A 19,936-nucleotide genomic window follows, 5' to 3' on the forward strand; every position below is an offset into this window, starting at 1 on the left:
GTTCAATGTTTCTTACACATTTAAAACACACCAACACATCAATTAAAAGTTTCCACTTCCATGATCAAGACAAATCATCGTAGATGACATGTTATAGCCTTCGTAGATGAAATGTCTAATTTCATAACCGATTACAAACTACATTTTTAAGTTTACAAGGAACTTATAATTTATATCTTTTGTAACTAAATCACATACAATGCATCTCAAGGACTATATAATAATATCCAATTAGTACATATACAAAGAGTCTCATATAATTAAACAATTTAATTATTTATAACATGCCAATAAATTGGATTTTAGAACACAAACCCTAACAAAAAGAACCATATTAAGACCACAACCTACAATTATTGAAGAATAATTAAATGAGTAAAACTCACACACACCAACAAAGATAAATCCCCTTTTATTTTTTAATAATGAAAGAATCATATTGGGAATTTCTTGGATCAAAGGTCAAGGGCAATGCAAACTTAATTCTTCAATTAAAGCATTCAAATCAGAGTAGGATGATCCGCCTTCTTCAGTTGCCCTCCTTGCCATCTTCCCAAATGTCTTGGCTCTGCCTCTCATTTCATCTACTTCTTCACCAACCATAATTTGCCTCATTGCCTTCTCTAGTACTTCCCTCTTGATACCATCTCCCACCATTCTTGTCCATTGGTAAACACAAACATCAACCCCAAGTTTAAGTACATGAGTCACTATCTTCTCATTGAAAAATTGCTCAGCACCCATAGGCCATGTGACCATGGGTGCCCCTACACTCACTCCTTCCAAGGTTGAGTTCCACCCACAATGAGTCACAAATCCTCCAACTGCTTCATGATCAAGAATCAACATTTGGGGTGCCCAACCTATTATAATCAGTCCCTTACTTTCCATTCTTTTCTCAAATCCTTTAGGTAACCAATCTTCTTCTTCTTTCTCATTTTTGCCTTTCCTCACAACCCAAATGAATTGTTGTCCTGAAGCCTCAAGACCCATTGCAATCTCCATGAGCTGAGAATCACTGAAGTTTGCTATACTCCCAAAACAAACGTAAACAACCGAATTTGGTTTCCTTGTAGCAAGCCACTTCAAACATTCATGTTCATCAATGGACGCTTCCTTTCCCCTCTTGGCTTTATCTTCAACTTCCTTATTACATAGTGAAACTAGACCTATATGCCATGCCTTTCTTCCTATAACCTTCTTGTAATACTCTGCATAAGCCGGCTCAAGCTCATAGAAGTTGTTAACAACTACCCCATAGCTCCTCAACTTTGATTCCATAACTTCTTTAAACAACTTGGAAAAGCCTGTTTCAACTTCTTGGCGAGTAAAGTCTGGAAGTTGCATCCTTGTAAACTTGATCTCCCCCGGAAAATTAGGAATGAAAAAAGTTTCAAAATCAGATGAAACTTTCTTGTAAGGTTCATATAGCCCCATACTATGGTTTGCACAAAGAGAGAAAAAACAGGTCCCGTGGAAAATAAGCCTTGGAATAGCAAATTTAGCAGCAATATCAATTGCCCATGGAAAGAACATGTCGGCAACAAGGCAACTAGGTTGGTGATCTTGTACTAGTTGCTCGAATGGTTGTCGAAGCATCTGAGTGGCTTTAGTGAAAGCTGGAACCATGTCTGGGAAATTCAGTGAGTCAACATTCTCACATCCTTCTAGCAAGCCAGCCTCTACGGCAGGGAACTTGATGATTTGGATATCAACATTGTTGATGCTGTGAGTTTTGGAGAATAAAGGCAGGTTGCGAGGAGTAGTGACAATGGTTGCCCTCACGCCACGCTCTGCAAATAGCTTGGCCATGTCCATGGTTGGTATCTAGTGGCCATGGGCCATAAGAGGGAAGAAGAATATGTGAAGTTGACAACTTTCTCAAGTCATGACACCCTGAAAGCCAGCGATAATCACGATGCGTTTCTTCCTATAACCCCCTGCGTTTCTTCCTATAACCTTCTTGTAATGCCTTTCTTCCTAAGGCTCATGTAGTGGTAGTGTATAATCACTGCCCAACGCTGTTAAATGCAAAGTTGCATTCTCAAATCTTAACTGCCCAACGTATAGTTGCGCATTTCTATGCATATTAACTTTTTGTTTATGAAACCTATGCACATTTAATTAGTGTCATTAACTTGTTTGCTCCTTGTTGATCACAAATTATGCTGCATGCAATGCGACTATAGCTAGCAATAGTTGGGACGCTTTCCCCGATTTCAGACCTGGGTTTGAAAGCTTATGCGAGTAACTAGTATTACTAGCATAAACTAGCTAATTGATTTTGGAATGACAATGCATCTTCAGGTAGGAATTGTACGAAGGGTATGAGAAATTGATATCATTTTGTTGGGGGTTGGTGTTTAGTTAAATCATGAGTTTTTTTACACAATTAATAAATAGATCAATTGTGCTAATCTGCTTAATTCATAATTAACTTTAAATGACCCTATTCAATTTTTGTTTTGAAACAGGTTGAGATCCTTTTTGACACAAACCAGTTTAACCAATATGAATAAATGTCATTTTTATTCAACAAAAATTTGAATTGTACATATAGAATAACATTTTTAACTTGTATCACATTGTTTAAGTTAAGAAACTGTCCTACCGTGATGAGAGAGAAAAAAAGAATAGGAGAGAGAAATAGATGCCTATAGTGGGGATAGGTTGCAATGAATTACATACATCCACCTATACCCACAAACAACACTTTCACTTTCACCGTAGTGCTTTTTGCAGGCACTACACATGTAAACCAAGATAAAGTTTTATAGAGCATATATAGAGTTATTTCCTGCAATAGAAAACACCTAGGAAATAACTTCATGCTCTCAGCTCATGCTCATTAGCATTTTTTATGGGGCTGAGTGCATAACTATGACTCATTTGGATTCCCTGCTCCCACAAGTCCAGCTCAGCGAATAAAGTGTCACTATAATCATGCCAGTAAAAGACACCAACTCAAATCATCTCCCTACCTATTTTTATGTTAAAAAATAATATATATATATATATATTAATAGATAGGTAAATATGTGACATGAATTTATATGTGGAGTATAAAGTGGAGCAAAGAAAATACTTCAAAAGATCTGAACTCATGAAGAAGGTAATTGTGCCCAAATACAATCCAATTTAAGCATGGTCATTAGTTTTCAATTAGAAAGTTTTTATTACACTGATTTGATTGGACTTTGGATATCATGACACAACCAACATCAGTATAATAAACAAAAATTGACATAGAGTTCCCATCACACACATTTAACAAGCATGGGAGATAATTTGTAAAAGAAAATACTAGTACACACTTGTTATTACTGACCCTCTTTGCACTGAAATTGTGATTTGAAGTCATGATTTTTTGTGTCAAATGTCAAGGGCAATTCAACCTTAATTCTTCAATTAAAGCAATCAAATCAGAATAGGATGATCCCCCTTCTTCAATAGCCCTCCTTGCCATCTTCCCAAGTGCCTTGGCTCTACCTCTCATTTCCTCTGCCTCTTCACCAACCATAATTTGCCTCACTGCCTTCTCTATTGCTTCCCACTTGATACCATGTCCCATCAATACTCTTGACCATTGTCGAGCACAAACATCAACCCCAATTTTCAATATCTGAGTCACTAACTTTTCATTGTAAAACTGCTCAGCACCCATAGGCCATGTGACCATGGGTACCCCTGCAGTCACTCCTTCCAAGGTCGAGTTCCACCCACAATGAGTCACAAATCCACCAACTGCTTCATGCTCAAGGATCAACACTTGGGGTGCCCAACCTCTTATAATTAGTCCCTTACCTTCCATTCTTTTCTCAAATCCTTTAGGTAACCAATCTTCCTCTTCTTTCTCATTTTTGGCTTTCCTCACAACCCAAATAAATTGCTGTCCAGAAGCCTCAAGACCCATTGCAATCTCCATGAGCTGAGAGTCACTAAAGTGTGCTATACTCCCAAAACAAATATAAACAACTGAATTGGGTTTCTTTGTGGCAAGCCACTTTAAACACTCATGTTCATCAATGGAGGCTTCCTTTCCCCTTTGGGTTTTATCTTCAGCACCCTTGTTGCATAGTGAGACTGGACCTATATGCCATGCCTTTCTTCCCATAACATTCTTGTAATGCTCTGCATAAGCTGGCTCGAGCTCATAGAAGCTGTTAACAACTACCCCATAGCTCCTCAACTCTGATTCCATAACTTCTTGTAACAACTTGGAAAAGTCTGTTTCAACTTCATGCCTAATGAAGTCGGGAAGTTGCATCCTTGTCAACTTTATATCCCCCGGAAAATTCGGAAGGACAAACGGTTCTGAATCAGAAAAAACTTTCTTGTGAGGTTCATATAGTCTCAAACTATGGTCTACAGACAGAGAAAAAAAACTGATCCCATGGAAAACAAGCCTTGGAATACCAAATTTAGCTGCAACATCAGTTGCCCAAGGAAAGAACATGTCGGCAACAAGGCAACTAGGTTGGAAATCTTGTAGTAGTTGCTCAAGTGGTTGTTGAAGCATCTTAGTGGCTTTGAGAAAATTGTGAGCCATATCTGGGGAATTGAGTGAGTCAATATTCTCACATCCTTCGGGCAAACCAGCCTCTACAGCAGGGAACTTGATGATTTGGATATCAATGTTGATGTCGCTAGTTTTGGAGAATAAAGGCACGTTGCGAGGAGTAGTGACAATCGTTGCCTTCAAACCTCGCGCTGTGAATAGCTTGGCCATGTCCATGGTCGGTATCAGATGGCCATGGCCCATGAAAGGGAAGAAGAATATGTGAAGCTGACGATTTTTGCTACCCATAACTTAAAACCCTGAACAGCGTAAATAGAGAGGTCAAGGCTAGGCTATATTTTTCAGTGTTGGTATGAGAACTTTGTTAGATACGAACATGGTGTATGGTAGGCTAGCTAGCTACTAGCCCACGCAAGGACTTGAGAAGTAAAATATTTTTCCTCATGGTGCCGAAGGCAACGCAATGATTCTCACCACAAGTTCTTGCGCACTTCTAACCACATAAACTCGTTTGTCCCTTAACTTCTTCTCCATAATTGACTGGATGAAAAAATTTACAAACTGATAAATAATAAATATAATAAATGTGATTAGTACTATTTAGAAATGAATAAAGTGTAATGCTAAGGGTCTACTTGGAGGAAAATAATTTTTAAGTTATGAATAGTACTGTGGGACTCAGAATTTACCTAGAAATTTACATTTGGTAGTTTGATTGGGTCGTGAACAGTGCCTGAGTCCCAGCCAAAAACGCAAAACGCAACTTCATCAATTCGCAAACACACGCTAAACATCTGTTTGGATACTAATGAAAAATGAAAATTATTTCACAATTCAACTTATTTTACTACTATTCATGGCCTCACTGCACTTTTTGGACCTATTTATGAGCTCACTGTACTATTTCAGTTAACTTTTACATTTATCTATAATATTTTCAATAATAAGTTTTCAGTTTCAGCAAAATAAGCAGTATCCAAACAGACCCTAAGAGTGTATTTGGCAAAAATTAAAAAGCCAGCTTATTTTACTATTCAGCTTATTTTTATTACTAATTATTACTCCACTACACTTTTTGGTACTATTCATAGATCCCATTATACTATTTCAGCTAACTTTTACCCTTATCTACAGTACTTTCAACAAAAAAATTTCAATTTTAACAAAATAAATGAACCCCAAACAAACATAAGAATAGTATAAATTTACAATATATAGTATTCAAACTGATTCGTCACCAATCACTAAACAGTAATTCAAACATTTATTTATTGTGTTTTGAAATTCTTCAATTACACTTTTTGTTACATAAGTTTGTAAAGGTTATGCAATAAAATTTGCAGTACCTTTAGTAATTTCACTGTCAAGTCAAATTGCATGTAATAAATTTTATAGTAGCTTTAGCATTTTTCTAAATAAATATTAAATTACTTTTTTCATGGTTGATGACAGATCAGTTTTTAGAACTTACGAAGTAAATTTTGTAATATATTTAGCATCACTCAAATAAAAGGAGCTGACCGGCTGCAAAACTAACCGTTTCTATGAGAGGAAAGTATGCTTCCCCTAATTTTTTTCAATTTATTCTTTTCTGTTTTCCCCCCTCTTTTCAGTTTATTTACCCTGATTTCTTTTTTTCTTTTTCTTTTTTTTTTTGATAATCATTTTATTCCCCCTGATTACTTAAACACAAAAGCATACAAGATATCAAAATAATGCATCTGGATTAATATGAATCAGACACTTGGATGCCAGTGCTTGTCACATTCTAAATACACCATATCTGATATCTTCTGCAGGACAATTCAAGGAAGCAGAGATGCAGAGACCTATGATTTTTCTTGTGTCAGCTGGATCAATAATGCCATCATCCCAAAGCCTTGCTGTGGAGTAATAAGAACTTCCTTCTTTCTCATATACCTCCACAATCTTTGCCTTGAATCTTTCTTCTTCTTCCTTATTGTTCCACTGCATTACATCATGCAAAGTGCATGTAAAGACAAATAAGAAGACCCTGACTTGGTATATAGAGAAATATGGTAAGTCATCTTTTCCTTAGTTTAACCAAACTAGTGGTACTCTTCAACCATTGGTTCATGCTTTATAAAGTGTAAAGAGAGAGGCTTTTTTATGTGGGACAACAAAAATTGGCTAAGGTTCCAACCATAGTCTAGCCTTTGGCCTTTGAAGCAAAAATTGTCCCCACAATAGTCATTCCACAAATACTAATTCTTACAAGGCGGGAAGTAAGAATTGGAATTCAAGTCTCCAAAAAAGAAACTCACACTAATTCTACAAATGATATAATGACAAAATCACTAAATTGTCCGATCAAGTAAAGAGACAAAGCCACTAAACTGTCGTGTCAAGTAAAGAGAAGTAAGGGACAAAACCAAAGCTAATAAAAACAGATCTTTTACAGTTTACATGGACAAAGTGCAAAGGAAGTGGTAAACATTATACTATTTTTTTATTGACTAATGTTTGGGGGCCTAGTTACCGTTAAAATTTAGAGCCTTATTCCACTGGGGGGAAAGAGAAAGAGAGGACCTTGGCAATGTGGGATTGGAGGTCGGAGATGAGTTCATCCATGGCCTTGGAGTTGCGGTCAATGGAGTCGGGAAGGACTCCGAGTCCAAGGCAGAAGTCCCTTCTTGGGTGAGCTATCATCCATGGATTCCGTGAACCCCAACAACCTGCTCCTCTCACCAATGCTCTAATCATTTCTCTCTCTCTCTCTCTCTCTCTCTCTCTCTCTCTCTCTCCCTGTGTCTCTGTGTGTGTACGGATCACTGCTACTGCTGGATTTGTATATTGTACAGGAAGGATTTGATCTGTCATCCTATTCGTTCAGCTTCTGAATACTAAAAATAAATATAAAAAAAAAAAAAAGGCAAATAAAATATGTCAAGATCCTCTGAACGATCTCTGAAAGATTTCTTCAATTATATATCAACTTGTCCCATGTGTTATGCCTTTGGTTTATAATACTGAACTGGATTCTAACACCATTTAACTTATATATATATGTATGTGTGTGTGTGTGAATGTGTGTTGTTGTAAGCTCAGTAGCTCACAACTGTAAGTGAGAATAGTGATAAATTCAATTTGCTAATTGTTTTGAGTAATGCTAGGAAGATACTCCAACTCTCACCTAAATCCACATTATATCAACTTTTGGTTGAATTTTAACACTTTCACATGCGCGTCTACCACATATGAAAATTTGATATTATTAAAGAGAACAATACTATTTCAGTTCCGTTCTTTCATAGTTTTTGTCACATTCACAATTGCTCTATGGGGGTATTGGTTGACATCTAAGCCTATATCACACATGTTTAGTTCCGCAAAAATCGTACATTTGTACTTTTAGCTTAAATCAGAAGGAATATTATTAGTAATGAATACCCTATTAAAAGATTCCCAATGTCATCAAAGAACTTGATATATTCACTAATTTCAATGAAAACATAAGCAACATTAGGCTTCAATATTGGCAAAACAAAACAGAGAGCAAAAGAGGGAAAAAAAAAAAAGGACCAGAAACAAGACATTGAAGATTGGAGAACATAGTTTGTTCAAGAAAATTCCTTGCCGGCTGAACTGAACTGTTCAATGAATTAAAGTAAACTAGACCAAAGCAATTACAAACCGGTTTCGGAACTTCACAATTTACCGAATTTGGCAGCATATAGTGTAGACTTTACTTCTTACCAAATTTCCCACAGATAATTAGAAAACTTCACATTAAATGTCCAACAACGAATTAAAAAAAAAAAAAAATCTCTTTTACTCCATGAAATTCTGATTTAAAAGATCTCCATCTTCGTATATCAACACATGTCATTTTTTTTTTCTTTATTTATGTTTTTGTGTTTTGCTAACTATCCTAGTTATAATCTGGACTATTTTTACAGTGAAACTACTTTAAACTCTCCTTCTTCATTGGAAGGGCAACAACTAAAGTAGTTGTGTAAATTAAAAGAACAACATTAGTCATACATCATGAAATTCTTAAGAATCAGGAAGCACCTAAAATTTATAGAATACATAGTAAAGAAGAAGAAGAAAAGAAAATTAAACTAGGAAAAAAAAGCAAGCTTCCCACCACCAAGCAATCACCAGCCCCTGTGAGCCTCGTAGTCACAACTGATGCTGAGGAAATGCACGGCAAAAAGAAGAGAACCTCTTTCCAATTCTGTAGTACCAAACCAATGTGGATGAAAGCTTGATGTCACAATCTTATAAAATGTCCACAAGGGCCGCATGGTTTGATTCTCTATGATCCAATTCTCATGAAGCTAGATGGATGCTCCTTTAGAGCATAAGAACACTCCATCTTATGCTGAACCAAGGGTCATAAGTCATAAAAACTATTCTGATACCCTTTTCCAGCAAAAGCCAGATTGCTGGTTTTAGTTTTTGTAACAATGATTATGTCAAATATTTATTTTCCCTTTCAATTAGAGGAAACCCATTTGCACAAGACCAAATGTGATTAGTACTACTTTAACAACATACAGTAATAAATAAAGAGTGATGCTATGAATAGTGAATACTATGAATTTTACAACATATATCTTCCAAACTAATTTGTCATCAATCACTAAAAAGTAATTCAAATATTCATTTATTATGCTTTGAGATCCCCCAATTACATTCATTATTACGTCAATTTGTAAAGGTTATGCAATAAAATTTATAATATCTTTAGCATTCTCTACAAATAAATAAGTGATACTTTGAATGCTACAAGTTTTACTACATAATCTTAACAAACTTATATGTCACCAATCATCAAAATAAAAAATAAAAGATAATCATTTATTATGTTTATTATGTTGTTGATATCAAGTATCAACCAGTCAAGTCAATTTACATACGTTATGTAACATATTTTGTAGTAGGTTTAGCATTTTTCTAAGTAAATATTAAATTACTTTTTTATGGTTAATGACACATCAATTTATAAGATTTATGGAGTAAATTTTGTATACATTTAGCATCAATCAAATAAAAGGAGCTGACTGGCTACAAAACTAACCGTTTCAATGAGTAAAGTATGCTTCCCATAATTTTCTTTTATTTATTCTTTTCTTCTTTTTCCCCATCCCTTTTCAGTTTATTCCCCCCCGTTTACTTTACAGAAAAGCATGCAAAATATCAAAACAATGCATCAGGATGTGCATCAGACACTAGGATGCCAGTGCTTTCCTTGATACAAAATGATATTCCATCACATTCTAAATACACCATATTTGGTATCTTCTGCAGGACGATTCATGGAAGCAGAGATGCAGAGACCTATGATTTTTCTTGTGTCAGCTGGATCAATAATGCCATCATCCCAGAGCCTTGCTGTGGAGTAATAAGAACTTCCTTCTCTCTCATATGCCTCCACAACCTTTGCCTTGAATCTTTCCTCTTCTTCCTTGTTCCACTGCATTACATCATGCAAAGCGTACGTTAGGACAAATAAGAAGACCCTGAATTTGGTGTAGGGAGAAATATGATAAGTCATCTTTCCTTGGAGACAAAAAGAAGCTTCTACCTGAATCCCTTGCTTTTTCTTGTTGCCTTTTTCTATTTGAGCTAGCACACCAGCAGCCTGATATTCAAAGACAAAATGATATGTAATTGACAGATCTTTATGCTTTATCTCGTTGACATCTCAGTCATAAGCATGAATGTGTTGAGTGAAGAGCTACCTGTGCACCACCCATCACGGATATTTTGGCATTTGGCCAAAGGAACATGAAGTTCGGACTATAAGCACGGCCACACATTGCATAATTTCCAGCACCAAAGCTTCCACCAACTATTATAGTAACTTTGGGAACCTATATCAATTGATTGGAAAAGGTGCAGAGGTAAATCTTTTTGTTTCATATGTTTCTTTTGTTCTTTTTCTTTTTCTTTTTCTTTTTTTTCTTGTTTTTCTTTTTTTTTTTTTATTGATAAGCTATTCTTTTTCTAGATATACATTAAAGAACCATGCTAGTAGATTATTTTCAAGTTATAAAGTCAACATGATGTTATACAAATAAGGAGCTGAACAACAACCCTGAAGGCACATTCATACAGCAATAGGCTTGGTATGTCTTAAAATTTACTCAATAATCAAAATGAAATTAATATTAAGTATGAGAGACACCAACCTTTGCACATGAAACTGCCATAACCATTTTTGCTCCAGATTTAGCTATTCCATTTGCCTCAGATCTTGAGCCAACCTATTAAATGAATATTAAACATTAAGGTTCCATGCTTTTACCAACTTTAATGGACCTCCCATTTCTATGAATATTATAGCTCAAAGTGGATTGAAAAAAATATAGAGCTTACCAAATCCAGCTCCTTAAGTAAAACTATTTTGCCCCACAGACAGACAGACAAATGGACAGTTTTAAGGAAGAGCAATGGATGACATAAAACAATTGACTGTCATTCGTCTAACAAGCAATTGTTCTTTTTCTTTTTCTTTTTCTTTTTTTTCTTTTTTTTCTTTTTTTTTTTTATTGATAAGCTGTTCTTTTTCTAGATATACATTAAAGAACCATGCTAGTAGATTATTTTCAAGTTATAAAGTCAACATGATGTTATACAAATAAGGAGCTGAACAACAACCCTGAAGGCACATTCATACAGCAATAGGCTTGGTATGTCTTGAAATTTACTCAATAATCAAAATGAAATTAATATTAAGTATGAGAGACACCAACCTTTGCACATGAAACTGCCATAACCATTTTTGCTCCAGATTTAGCTATTCCATTTGCCTCAGATCTTGAGCCAACCTATTAAATGAATATTAAACATTAAGGTTCCATGCTTTTACCAACTTTAATGGACCTCCCATTTCTATGAATATTATACCTCAAAGTGGATTGAAAAAAATATAGAGCTTACCAAATCCAGCTCCTTAAGTAAAACTATTTTGCCCCACAGACAGACAGACAAATGGACAGTTTTAAGGAAGAGCAATGGATGACATAAAACAATTGACTGTCATTCGTCTAACAAGCAATGCTAGAGAAGGGGGGCAGATTCTAATGGCCAAAGCAGTTTAAACCAAAAGGAATTCCAACCATAACTAATCTTCACAACTGAAAGTCTGAAGAAAAAAGATTCTCTCCAAACTAGTTTGGAGAGAAACTCTTCAAACTTTTCATATATTTCTTTTTTGGGTGTGAATTTTGAAAATCTAACCGTGTGAATTTTGAAAATCTAACCGTTGAATTTCATGTTCTTTATATTCTTAATATGCATATCAAATTTCATTCAAATCAGATATCATTTACTATTTGATTAATTAACTTCTTTTTTATATACAACTTCAGATTACAAAAATTTGAAATCATAACATTTATTTGATTACATAGTAATTGATTTTTGATTTTCTTACAATTTTGTAAGCATTAAAGATGTAATAAGAACATGTAATCTAACGGTTAGATTTTCAAAATTTACACTCAATATAAATATATACAATGAGTTTGTAGGGTTTCTCTCCAAACTAGTTTGGAGAGAAACTTTGTTCAACTCTGAATTAGGAAATATTTAAGGTCACTCAACTAATCATCTAAAAAACATTGATACAAGGAAAAAACCTAACTTATCAAGAACCAATATTCTGAAAGTCTACAAATATCCATGCAAAAAATTTTGAACAAAAGGTAAGCTTTCATTGAGCTAAAACTGTGTACAGCACTACAGCTTACTCTCTCTTAATCAACAGGAGACTGCCATTACTTAGATTAGAGGTCTAGGGTAAGGCTTTCAAATCCTTGTTCTGATCTGTGTGACTTGGTCCATTTTTATTTCCTAGTCCTACATTTTTACTTTAAAACTGAATTTCTATTGGTACTTTCTAAATTCGTTTAAGCTTGAATCCATCAAAAATAAGTTCACTTTACCCTTTAAATTGCCAAGCATATCACAGATTACATACGTTCCCTCCTTTTCAATCTGTTTTATTTGCAAATGTAATTACAAAAAGATGTTAGACAGCTTTATGAACAGTGAGATGGCATACCATAAATCCAGTGATGTTCTGAAGGAAGACCAAAGGAATGTTTCGTTGACTGCACAGTTCAATGAAATGGGCCCCTTTTAGAGCAGATTCATTAAATAATATCCCATTGTTTCCAATTATTCCAACTGGCTGTCCAAAAATTCTAGCAAATCCTGTTACAAGAGTCTGCATTGACACAATTGGGATTACAAAATTAATAAATATCAAATGCTAGCACATAAAATTCTAACAAGTTTAAGTGATTCAAATGCCCTCACAGTGCCATACAATTTCTTGAATTCATCAAATTCGCTTCCATCAACAATGCGAGCAATAACCGACCGTATATCAAAGGACTGCTTAAGGTCAGCTGGTGCAATGGAACGAAGTTCCTTTACATCATATAATGGTTCTTTAAATTCATGGTTTACAGTTTCCAATCTACTTAGAAATCCCTCTTTCCCAGCCATGTGCAAGTTTTTAATGATGTTCCTCCCAAGAGCAAGTCCATGCAGTTCATCTACAAGAACAAATAAAATTACATATATCATCACTAAAAGCCAAAAAAAAAAAGTATATTATGTCTAATTTCTTAAACGCAAGCGCACGCACACACACACACACACACACACAGACGCACGCACGCACACAGTTATTCTAATAGCTCAAGAAAAACAAATTTTAGTATCACAAACTTTTTAATAAGTAAATAGTCTCATTGAGAAAGTGAAAATGGGCACAACCCAAGAACAGTGGAAGTATACAACTGTTTCACAATCTCATTGAGTTCTGGATGTTGAAATTTGAAACTCATCAGGCAAACTTCTGCAAACTGACATGGAATGGCCAGCATAAAGAATCTTACTGAAGCAGAAAGCACAGGGAAGATCATAGTAACTTTCAAAAGAGGTGCCTTTAAGATGCAAAGGCAGAATGGCAAAAGTAAATACCTTGAGCAAAATAATCTGAAACTCCTGATGTCTTGCAATGCACAGCAGCACCCCCCAAATCTTCTGCAGAGACTTCTTCTCCTGTAGCAGCCTATTGAAAAATTTTGAATAATTTATAGATTTTAGACACAACTATAGACAAACCAATATTCACACATACATATAAACACACCAATCCACAAGCAAGCACAGATATACACATATGGACACAATATAATATTTCATATAACATAGAAAGATACCAAAAAAATCATTGAACAGATCTGGGAATTACCCTATGAAGCATTTTGGAACACCAGAAGGCCTGTAACTAACCTTCACGAGTGGGGGTCCTGCCAGGAAAATAGTACCATTTCCTTTGACCATGACACTTTCATCAGCCATCGCAGGTATATAGGCACCCCCAGCTGTGCAGGAACCCAATACCAGTGCAATTTGGGGGATGCCTTCAGCAGACATCACAGCTTGATTATAGAAAATTCTACCAAAATTATCCTTGTCAGGGAAGACATCAGCCTGCTTAGGAAGGAAAGCACCTCCACTATCAACTAGATATATGCATGGTAATTTACATTGAGTGGCAATCTCTTGTGCCCTAAGATGTTTCTTAACGGTGATGGGATAGTAAGTGCCTCCCTTGACAGTCGGGTCATTAGCCACAAACATACAAAGTCGTCCATGCACCGGACCTATCCCAGTAATAATCCCAGCAGAGGGCAAGGCTTCTTCATATAATTCAAGGCCTGCAAGCTTTATGATAAAACACACAATTAGATGGCAAAGACATTGCATATTCTACTATAAAATGCATCAAGTCCAATGAATTGACAAACAGAACATTTGCTTTCCAGTTGACATGTGAATTCTGATTCTGATTCTGAATCTGAACAAAATGCATGATTTCTAAGACATTAAATAACATGATTAACGTTCTTAAGTTGTAATAGTGAACAATGTATCAGAAATGTGTACAAATTTCATTCCTAACTACCATCCCCATAAAGAGACAGTAACTAATCTGGACTATATTGCATGTTGCAATCCACTTAATTTGGAACAAAAACACTCAAAAAAGAAATCAACTTATCATCTCAGGGTTTGGTTTGGTTTGGTTGAGAAGAGAGAGAGAATATCTCAGCTAAATAAGGCTGTGTGACACATGACAAAATTCAATGGAAAATTTGGGAGACAATTGAATAGGGAAAAAAAAGGACTGACCCTAGGAACTAGCACTTAGCTATTGGAAAATTCCAACATCAAATTTCGTCCATTCATATGTCCCTTATATTTTACTGGAGCCTTTTTTTAAATAGGCTTCCAAGAAACATCCATAAGAAAAATCACATAATCCACAATCATGATAAAATTATATTAATGAAATTCAAATTTAAATTAGCAGTAATGTTCATATCTATATCATCCCTCCCAGGTTGGGAGAGACTCAACCCTGTTGAGGAAATCCCTGAGTAGTATTCTAGCATATTAGGGTCTAACTGTAGCAGCTCTTCTCTGGTGATCCATGTGCAATATGACTCTGGTTGTCCCTTTCAACAAATTAGGTAGCACTCAACTTTTCCTATCCCTGGTAGAGACAATATGCTAATCCAAAATAGCTTTAATATGCTCTTTACACGTTGAAAAAAGGTTTGGTTGAGTTGGATGAGTCTCAGGGTTTTAAAAGGATCGTCGGAAAGCTCATTGAAAGTATCATATAGGATAACAGTTGAACCTTTAAAAACTTGTAAGTAACCAGTTTCTTAATATTAAAGGGGGAGCTACTTTCATAATCAAATGAAAAATCATTAACATATGCATTTGGTCCAACCCATGTCAACACTTTGAGCAGTACAGCATAACAGGCTGGCAGTTGCCTAATGGCTTCATAGGGGAAACCGTTCAAGCCTAACTAAAACCATGACACATAATCCATTACCGGAAATCCAATATAATGTAAATAAGCTTGATTATTTTTTTTTTTTAAATTGATCATCACTTGCTTGAGATTGTTTGCTAACCACATGACTCCACTCATAAACATGATGTGTGTATGTTTCTATTGAATTGGATACTTTTTAACGAGTGGTGAAAGTGGGAGAAGATTTAAGGTGTGTTTGGATACTGTTTATTTTGCTGAAAACTGAAAACTTATTACTGAAAACAATAAAAAAATAATTATTGGATTACTATTCACTCTCCCAAATACTATTCATTTGCCTTAATGCACTATTCATGTCTCATGAACAGTACAAGAGACACTGGTCCCAAAAAAAAAAAACAAAACAAAACACTAAACATGGACGCTGGATGTGGAATCCAAACGGGTACTTAAAAGACTTTTGACTTCAAATGGACTCGTACCTATATAGTTAGCTTGTTTCCCTCTCAACAACCCCTTTTTAGGCTCAAAATGCTTGGGTCCTTTTCTCAATCACCTCTTTAGGTTTGTATAAACCTACACTCAACCTTACATCCATCATGACTATTCTCAAGGAGCTCGACTTGAGACGGTACGGTTTGAATGAACCTCACAAATCTTTACGTTTGATAAGTTTCATGGAAATTGATGTATACTCAAAGAGTAATGTACAGGCACAACATTTTTCACAATAGTTGTATTGGCAAGCTTTTATTGATTTTCATATCAACCCATCACTGATATCTATTAATTATCTACCAATAACAACTTGCGACCTCAGAAATTCGAAAATTTTGTACCTCTAGACAAAATCCCAGTTCATTAAACAACCTGAAGTTCCAAAATATTTTGAGTAATTTTTTATAATAACAATGTACATTAAGACTAAAAGGCAATAATCAGAGAAAGAGAAATATGATAGTGAATAAAGTGGGAATGAAAGACAAAACCTGAGAAAGTTCAAGGAATGAAGAACCAGGGTCAAGAAGGCGATCAATTCTTTCCCTGGGTAGAAGCTTATTCCTACTCCTATTCCTCTTCACCGCCTCTGCTCCTCCTCCACATAGAACCTGAACTTTTTCACAAACCCATTAAAACATTTATATATATTTACACGGAGAGAGAGAGAAAGAAAGGACCTTGGCTATGTGGGATTGGAGGTCGGAGATGAGTTCATCCATGGCCTTGGAGTTGCGAGTGAAGGAGTCGGAGGTCCGGTCAATGGAGTCGGGAAGGACTCCGAGTCCAAGGCAGAAGTCCCTTCTCGGCTGAGCTATCATCCATGGATTCCGTGAACCCCAACAACCTGCTCTTCTCGCCAATACTCTAAGCATTTCTCTCTTATCTCTTTCTGCGCGTGTCTCAGTCACTGCTACTGCTGAATTTGTATATGATTGTGCCGGAAAGCCTGATCTCTAAGAGCTGATGTGGAGTGTCTATCCTATCTGTTCTGCTTCAGAATCAGAATCACTATCAGGCAGCTTTGCACATATTAAAATACTATAATTAAAATAAATAAAAAATAAAAAAAATGGCAACTAAAGTATGACAAGGTCCTTTGAACGATCTCCCAGAGAGATTTCTTCAATTACGTATATCAATTTGTCCCATGTGTTTTGGTTCCAACTTCCAAGTTTCTAAGTTGTAACACAATTTAACATATATTTAGCAAAAAAATAATAATAACACTATTCAACAATTTTTTTTTTTAAGCTCACAACAATAAGTGAGAATGGAGATATATTCAATTGCTAAAATTTTTATAGCTCAGCTAGTATCATATGTATTTTTTAATTGAGATATCTATGGCTCAAATCTTTCTCTTACATTATATCTATTGAATTATAAGTACAATTAAACTACAATACTCTTTGGGAAAAAAAAAAAAAATCTTTGACATTAGAGAGCCTTTCATCGTCATTTTCTTAATACAGACTTCTAATTTTGTGTAATTTAGATGTTATTTTACTTCTTGGAGCTACAAATTCACTTTTAGTATATAATTTTAAGATTATATGGCAAATGGTATCGTCTAATTTCAACATATTTTCCTATAATAAAAAATTAACTTGTTTTAATTTTAGCCACATAAAGTTTTTTTTTTCTTTTTTGTTATTTAACTTCTATTCATTTTCAATGTAGTTTTTTCATTTACCTTGATAATTGTGCACCATTAGTCAACAAAAATAATTTCATTTTGAAAAGTGAAAAGTACAATAAAAAAAAAGTGAAAATTAATGACAACTAAAGTAAAAAAAAAAAAAAAAAAAGAAGAAGAAGAAGAAGAAAGAGAGAGTTTAGTGAAAATTAATGACAACTAAAGTAAAAAAAAAAAAAAAAAAAAGAAGAAGAAGAAGAAGAAAGAGAGAGTTTCAACCTCACCATACTCTTTATCACTAGGAGATCAAATTTCAAATATCTTAGAGTATATTTGAGATCTGTTTATTTTGCTGAAACTAAAAATTTTTGTTCAAAATGCTATAGATAAAGGTAAAAATTAGTTGAAATTATACAAACTCATGAATAGTACCAAAAAATGCAGTAAGGCCATGAATAGTAGCAAAAATAAGCTAAATAATAAAATAAGTTGGCTTTTAAACCGGAGCCAAATGCACACTTATTCAATAAGAAATTTTACTAATTGAGCTAATTGAAACCCACACAACAAAAGAGATTAGACATAATATATATATATATGAGCAAAATTTAGGTACAGTACTTAGTTATTATTCCTTAGGTTCTTCTTTTAAGATTATACAATGTGGATTTTTTCTCATGAAAAGGAAGTGTATTTTTTAATTAAATAGCCACATGGCTGAATCTTAAGAGAGAAATCTAAGGAACAATACTTAAGGTATTGTACCTAAATTTTGTCCTATATATATATATATAAGTTGATTTTCTAATATTTTACCACATAAGTTTTGGTAGTCCAACAATTTTACACATTATTTTTTATTAATATATTTATTATGTCAAAATGAGAGTTTTAAACCACTACTTAGCAATGTGAAGAGATTTAAACCAAACTGACCTAATACACACACACACACACACACACAAAAACCTTCTATACGGTGTACCCTTTCTTTGTCATTTCTATTCTTTTTTTTTTCTACAAGCCCTTCGTCCTCAAGCCTCAAGGTATCTTTTACATGAATTTCTCTTTCGTAATTTCTTTTGTTCTTCATTTTTTTAAAATATTCCATGTTTGTGTATCTTTTTTTGTATTTTTACTTCCATCACCTATGTGTTTGTGTAATAGAAAATTTTCTTTTGTCATTAAGTTCTTGTATTTTGTAAGATTTTTTTTTTTTAAAGAGAGAGTTCCAACCTCAGCTTGCTCTTTATTATCAAGAGATTGAACTCTAAATCTCTTATTCAACAAGAGATTTTATTAATTAAGTTAATTGAAACCCATGTGACGGAAGAAATTAGACATAATCTATATATATATATATATATTAGTTGAATTTCTAATATTTTACCACATAAGCTTTGGTAGTCCAACAATTTTACACATCATTTTTTTATCAATTTATTTATTATGTCAAAATGAGAGTTTTAAACCACTACTTAGCAAAATCTACTTAGCAATGTGAAGAGATTTAAACCAAACCGAACTAATATATATATATATATATATAACACCACACAAAAACCCTCTATGCGGTTTACCCTTTCTCTGTCATTTCTATTCCTTTTTTTTCTACAAGCCCTTCGTCTTCAAGCCTCAAGGTATCTTTTACATGAATTTATCTTTCTTAGTTACTTTTTTTTTTTCCTAATATTTTGTATTTGTGTACCTTTTTTTTTTTAACATCTCTTTCGTAACCAATAGAAAATTTTCTTTTCATCTTTTAGAAAATATACGATATGGTTTTTTTTTTTCAAAATATGTATATCTTTCTTTCGCAATATAAATATTGACTTTCATTTATTTTTAAATAATTGTAGTATTGAAGATATTTAAGAATCATTATACAGAATAAGTAAACATTTTGTAATTGTAATTATTTTTTTACAATCTATTTCACATAAAATAGGGTTTTGGTATTTTTACACTATAATAAGTATGCATGTGAAACTTCTGAACCGTTTCAATGCACTTGCGTTTATCAAGTCTAATTTTTTTATTGAAGTAACATTTTCAATGAGTGAAAATTTTGTAGAGAGGATCTGCATAAATAGAGCCAAAGCTTTAGAGACTATCGCTTCCTATTACGCATGAAATTTTAAGTGTTTTGCATATAATTCAGCTTCTATTTCCCTCTGTCAACTTTTCTATAGCTGGTGTTTTTACATAAAAGGTTTTTGAATTCACAAAAATGTTTTCTATTGAGAGGTTTTCCTACAAAGATAAGGTTATATAGATTTTGATAAAATTGGAGGATATATGAGTTTGACTTTCCAGATTTCCAAAGTAGAATTGTATAGTTTTAATGGGGTTTTAGTTTATTGAATCCACTACTAGAATTCATGATGAACTAGGATTCATGGCAAACTACAAAAAATCAAAAGTGGAGTACTAGGTT

The 19,936-nt window shown here is 34.1% G+C and overlaps 2 protein-coding genes and 1 pseudogene across 2 annotated transcripts; all 3 read right to left on the reverse strand.

The window, feature by feature from the left end:
• Positions 1-462: 462 nt before the first annotated feature.
• Positions 463-1,890, reverse strand: LOC112024402 (scopoletin glucosyltransferase-like; annotated as a pseudogene).
• A 1,237-nt stretch (positions 1,891-3,127) lies between these two features.
• Positions 3,128-4,993, reverse strand: LOC112024393 (scopoletin glucosyltransferase-like). The gene is made up of 2 exons (XM_065759953.1): positions 4,417-4,993; positions 3,128-4,314 (listed from the first exon to the last, which is right to left on the reverse strand). Exons 1-2 carry the CDS (start codon positions 4,805-4,807, stop codon positions 3,380-3,382), a joined length of 1,326 nt encoding a protein of 441 aa, XP_065616025.1. The 5' UTR covers positions 4,808-4,993; the 3' UTR covers positions 3,128-3,379.
• A 4,516-nt stretch (positions 4,994-9,509) lies between these two features.
• On the reverse strand, positions 9,510-17,038 carry LOC112024395 (methylcrotonoyl-CoA carboxylase beta chain, mitochondrial). The gene is made up of 10 exons (XM_065759944.1): positions 16,541-17,038; positions 16,352-16,471; positions 13,802-14,236; positions 13,487-13,577; positions 12,815-13,056; positions 12,558-12,722; positions 11,245-11,319; positions 10,231-10,362; positions 10,074-10,130; positions 9,510-9,962 (listed from the first exon to the last, which is right to left on the reverse strand). Exons 1-10 carry the CDS (start codon positions 16,733-16,735, stop codon positions 9,759-9,761), a joined length of 1,716 nt encoding a protein of 571 aa, XP_065616016.1. The 5' UTR covers positions 16,736-17,038; the 3' UTR covers positions 9,510-9,758.
• Positions 17,039-19,936: the final 2,898 nt, after the last annotated feature.

Source organism: Quercus suber, unplaced genomic scaffold (assembly GCF_002906115.3).
Source record: "Quercus suber isolate HL8 unplaced genomic scaffold, Cork oak 2.0 scaffold_347, whole genome shotgun sequence".
In the NCBI taxonomy this organism is placed as follows: Eukaryota; Viridiplantae; Streptophyta; class Magnoliopsida; order Fagales; family Fagaceae; genus Quercus; species Quercus suber.

Excerpts from the sequence above, each read along its gene's own strand:
- LOC112024393 (XM_065759953.1), bottom strand. The coding sequence starts at position 4,807 with ATGGGTAGCAAAAATCGTCAGCTTCACATATTCTTCTTCCCTTTCATG. Across the intron at positions 4,315-4,416 it reads TGATGTTGCAGCTAAATTTG|AACCGTTTGTCCTTCCGAAT; the intron begins GTATTCCAAGGC and ends TTTCTGATTCAG.
- LOC112024395 (XM_065759944.1), bottom strand. The coding sequence starts at position 16,735 with ATGCTTAGAGTATTGGCGAGAAGAGCAGGTTGTTGGGGTTCACGGAAT. Across the intron at positions 13,057-13,486 it reads TTCAGATTATTTTGCTCAAG|ATGAACTGCATGGACTTGCT; the intron begins GTATTTACTTTT and ends TTGTTCTTGTAG. Across the intron at positions 11,320-12,557 it reads AGAACATCACTGGATTTATG|GTTGGCTCAAGATCTGAGGC; the intron begins GTATGCCATCTC and ends TTCATTTAATAG.